General features: G+C 42.2%; 1 protein-coding gene across 1 annotated transcript in view; it reads right to left on the reverse strand.

Moving 5' to 3' along the window:
• Positions 1-5,052, reverse strand: part of PBRM1 (polybromo 1) — a 98,019-nt gene that overhangs the window by 3,759 nt on the left and 89,208 nt on the right. Inside the window, 1 exon segment of the mRNA XM_007451866.1 lies at positions 2,381-2,536. Within this exon segment, the coding sequence (XP_007451928.1) occupies positions 2,381-2,536 (156 nt within the window).

The raw sequence follows: 5,052 nt of genomic DNA on the forward strand, positions 1-5,052 counted from the left end.
GAAAGAGAAAGATACCATGGTCCTACTATATTTGGACTTTGTATAAACTTCCCCTTGGTGACTCCTCACAAGCAATTTCTGTCACACAAGCAAGTTCTGTCTCATAGGTCCTAGTTGATAATAACATGATGTCTTAAATTTAGCGTATGGGCCTATTTTAATCTCAGGACCATCTATTTCCTAGTCTCATAAAACAGAGCAATAGGTAAGGGACCCAGTTCATTAAAAACTAACAAACTACAATCAAAACCCTGGTGAGCTACTGCTTAAACCTTAAACAAGTCCAGCTGGCTGCACAGAAGGATCAACAGGAGCTAACTTCATATTCTATAGTTTCTCTGGATTCAAAATGTTGGTATTTTAACCAGGCAGAACCAACCCACCATTCTAAGGTTCAGAATTGCTAAATACCACTTCCAAAAAGTATTAGACGTTTATAAGGGAGAACACACTAAGTGAAAACAAGCTTTCTGTTTACAAAGCAGGGATTTTTATATTCCAAGAACCCAGAAGGGTACCTGAATCACAAAAATAGGATCTTAGTGATTATTTGTGAGTGAGTCAAGAGGGTGCAGTGGTTAAGTTGCTGCTCCAGCAACATATTATTAAACCCTGTCCCCCTAGGACACTCACCCACCTTAGATTTCACAACACAGTGGGCCTCCCTGAGCTGCCTGTATCAATCTCTGCAGGGCAGCACAAAAAAATCAGCAACCAACCCCCTATATGCCCTCTGTTTACAAATGCCATGCCAGGGGGCAGCTGGTGAGAATGCAGGCTGAGTCACCAGACGAGCTCACTGAATCTCCCTCTTCTCAAAGCCTGATCAGACGTGCGTGTGTAGACACTAAGAGGGGTTCTTCCCTGTCTCCTTATCATCAGGTGTGTTGTACTTTCTTCAAATGCATTTAGAATCTGAAAAGGGGGCAAAGTGAGACATCTGCCCCCCAATACCCGCCAAAAGACCAGCTACCTAGAGGGTACTGGCCTTCGGTGTGACTCCCGCTGAGTAGCACACGCACCTGGGAGTTAAGTCCAGCTTAGTCTCACTGCTCAGTCAGATACTCTTGCCAAGGGGAGAGGGCACAGAATTAAGGACAACTCCACCTGCCACAGGAACACACCCATTTTATGACTGACACCTGCTGCAAGACCAACTCACACATAGTCCACCACTTCCATAATGAAGCACCCACGCCCACAAACATTTCCTCCTCTGGGTGTGTCTAGATCAAATACTTCTGTGGAGTTATGGCCATTCTCTAAGCAACACTCACATCACAGAGTGTTACTGAAGGCTCTAGGCCAAGTCACCAGGTTAGCTCACCCTACACACTGCTGGGCACACCCTGTGAAGCTTTGTTTGGAACTCTTTATAGCCACGGGATCGGTAGATCCAATGCTGTTGTAAGCAAATCTAAGGGTTTCTACATTTTGTCATCTGGGCCAGGCCTTTAGCTAATATTTTGGATAATGGATCAAATACTATTCCAAGTCATCTTAAGGTCACATTCCCTCCAAATAGATAACTAAGGGTCAGTTTTTTTGCATATGATGGCAATTAATATGGGAACTTGTGATTTTCCTTTCATAATAATCTTTCAAATTTGCTAATTAATTGTAAAGGAAAACCGTACCTATTTCTGGGCTCCACTTATATGTTTCTATATGACATAACTTCTGAGCTTCTGTTGACAGACAAACCAGTGTCTCCAGGTAGCAAGGTGGGCTATGCTGTTCTTTAAATGTTATGTCATGCTTCTTCGGGAACTCAGATATAGAAAATTCGTTTAGGACAAATTCGTTCTCTCCCTCCTTTCTGTTCCTAGAAGGACTGACTGAAGGATTTCTAAAGAGTTCTACATTAGCGACTCTGTAATTCCCTTAGAGGGGAGGGGCTGCTTGAAGAGCAAAAGATAGAGCAGGGACTCTACACAGAAGACCCTTTGAGATAAGAATTGAACCAGAAGAAGAAATGTACTCAGGAGCAAAAAGTGCTTTTTATATCAACTGGCAATTTGGGAAACTTCATTCACTGATAAAGAGAGCAGAGCATGACCTCCTAGGCTGTGTTTGCCTTTCTGAGCACGTGTCAAATTGTTTGAGTGATTTTAGAGTATGCCTCCTGCCCCTTGATCTGCTGAGTCTAGTTTCTGTTTTGTGTCCTGTGCTGCTGCTAGGCAGCCAGGTGCTCAAGGGCACAGGTGCTGAGCCACCTGCTCAATACACAGGACAGGTCCTACTGCTGACATCCCTGGGATTCTCAGTGAGGGAAGGCCTGCCCACATGGGCAGCAGGTATCTCCTGGAACAAATGGCTGAAGGAGTAAAAAGAGAATATGAAGATGAGATTAATGAGTGAATGAGGATGAAGTTCTTACCCGATGGTGGTATGCCCGGGAGGCCGGGCACACCTGGCGGAAGATGGTGGGGTGGAGGCCCCCCGGGGTGAAGTGGCTGCATGCTGCCCATGCTAACAAGGCCATCAACTGGGCCCTGCAAAGGTGGAAGGCCTGGCGGATAGCCACCCATCATGCCTTGAAGGACACAACAAATTTCAGACATGCATCATTAACATGCAACATGAAGTAAGTAATAACAACCCCCCCCATGCACTACTAATGAATAAAGCACCCTTAGTACTGCATGATATAACGGCAATTAGTGCAATTATTTTGTTGCAATAATGAACAAAATATAAAGTTACAAATATGAAATACATTTCTGGATTAGTACTTAGTACATTATTATTTGTAGTTATTTTCCCTGTGATAAATACGCTGCATGTTTTCAGTTAAATAATAATAAAGAGGAGTTCCAGTAACAGTCTTCCCAAGGTCATGATTATTGCAAGGTGTTCAGAGACCGGTTCTGCCTACTGCGATTCTACTGAAGAGTATAAACCCCATCATTCCACTATGCCCACACTCATATGCCTATCACGGGTACACATGAGGGGAAACTGGAATGCAGGAAAATGAGGCGCACAGCCCTGATCACCAAAGCATGGTTCTCCAGCATGGGGGAGGCGGCAAGACTTTTTCAAGACTTCTATGTCCATTCCTCCTCTCTTTTAGCCCCACCACTGCTGGTAAGAATGGATCATGCTTGAGCTTGAGATGGGGAACAGCTAAAAGTCATCACAATGAATGATGTTTCATCTTTAGATCTCAAAACATGATAAAATAAAGATAAAACCTAACTCCCCACCCCGACCCCGGCCACCAGCCAACCTAAGCCCAGGTCACTCAGTAGCCTGCACGCAGATCTTAGGAGGAATGGCTGGAGAATCAGGCTCTGTTGACATGAGAAAAGGCCAATTGTCATCATTGTCCCCAAGCACACAAATGTCCTCACAAAGACCTTCAGTTAACAGGGAACATTTTAAATGAGGTAGAGAATTTCTGTGAACAGAGGTTTTTATTCCTTTATTTTCAAAGTGCATCTTCACAACACAAAATACTTCCTGCTGGAAAAAAAAACAAAAAACAACTTCCTGCTGGCTAGGGAAGAATTTCAAAAAACAAGTATTTTTGGCAAAAAAGAGTGAAAGGAAGAAGATAATTTCAGAATGTCAAAGACTCACCTATCAAAAGAACTTTAAAGCCATATGACATTTTTTTAAGCAAGGAAAACAACTTGATTTTTCTGGGATTTGAAATGATCACAATGAACAAAACACAAGGCTCCCCACGAAATGCAATCACCTTTGGTCACAGCTTCTTGCACAAAGGGAGGGGTTGAGGAATTGGTGCAAAACCTCATTTTTATATAATACTCTTTGTAGAGGGGTTCTGGAAACAGTGGAAGACTCCCGGTTCTAAGAATTTTACTCTTTGACTTTCCCTGAAGAATTGTTTGAAAGGTATTTATTTATAAAAGTTTAGTCTTTTGAAGCTATAAAATTACTGAAAGTTCTGAGATTGATTCAGCTTGCCTCATTGGTCATATCTAAGCTGACTAAGAAACTTACAATTACACAAACCAATAAAACCAATTTTAAATAATAATCACCTCTGTACATAAAATAGGGTTATCAGTTTCATTTTCTTAAAATGAGAGTTCAGAGATAAAAACTACTTTTGAACAGACACCATCATCTTAAACATGAGGAGATCCAATGCTACCAAATGTCTTTTAACCATACCACCAGACAGAGCTTTTAGGGATAAGTAGGTGGGAATTCAAGAACGTTAGGAGGCTTTGCTTTCAATTACAAAAGCCCATCTGAACGCAGCCTTCATGGGCTGTAGTTGAAGAAATTATTAAGAATCGAAAGACACGACACTTGTCTTCATTAAACTGTACTTTGGCATTTATTATCCCAGTCACATGTGTTCAAATGAGCTTCAATGCTTGTAAGCAAAGCTGGTCTCAAACAGCAACAAGGCTAAGACTTAGGCCCTATGCAACCTGTAAACCCCTAAGAAATCACTCTCTTAAGCTGCAAAGTCCCCACTGTGGACCAAAGACTGGTTACTGTAGAGAATGCTTGCCCTGCACTCCCACAGCCCAGAAGTCTGGGGAGCAAAAGGTTTAATAATGGAGCAGGGGCTTTCTGGAAGGGGGCCACCCTCCTCACTCATCAGAGCTCTGTGATGTTATTCCCCAACAGGGAGCTAAAATGCTGCAGCTGCTGTTTTTCAATGTTTTTAGCTGTTTGAATTGGTTTTGTTAATGTGTCCCTGGGCTTTTTAGTCAAGGGCACAGTGCTATAATATCACACATCAAATAGAACAGAAGAGAATGTCAATGAGGGAATTCTAACTTTCAAAGTCCCCATGTTCAAGGTCTGATTTCTAAAAACCTCTGGCACCCCATTAACCAAAATGGGCCATGGAATAGAGCAGGCGATTATGAGATTTGTTAGATCAACATCAGTTACACTGAAAGTACTGAAAGCCATGATTCAGATGTGCTTTGGCGAGTGCAACTGCTGAGTTCAGCAATAGTGCATTTGAGAACTTGCCATCACAAAAGGTAGGAGCAACAATGGAAAAGTTATCTTATGCTACTCTGCCTTAAAAAGCAAAAAAAAAAAAAAAAAAAAAGG

Source organism: Lipotes vexillifer, unplaced genomic scaffold (assembly GCF_000442215.2).
Source record: "Lipotes vexillifer unplaced genomic scaffold, Lipotes_vexillifer_v1.1 scaffold500, whole genome shotgun sequence".
Lineage (NCBI taxonomy): Eukaryota > Metazoa > Chordata > Mammalia > Artiodactyla > Lipotidae > Lipotes > Lipotes vexillifer.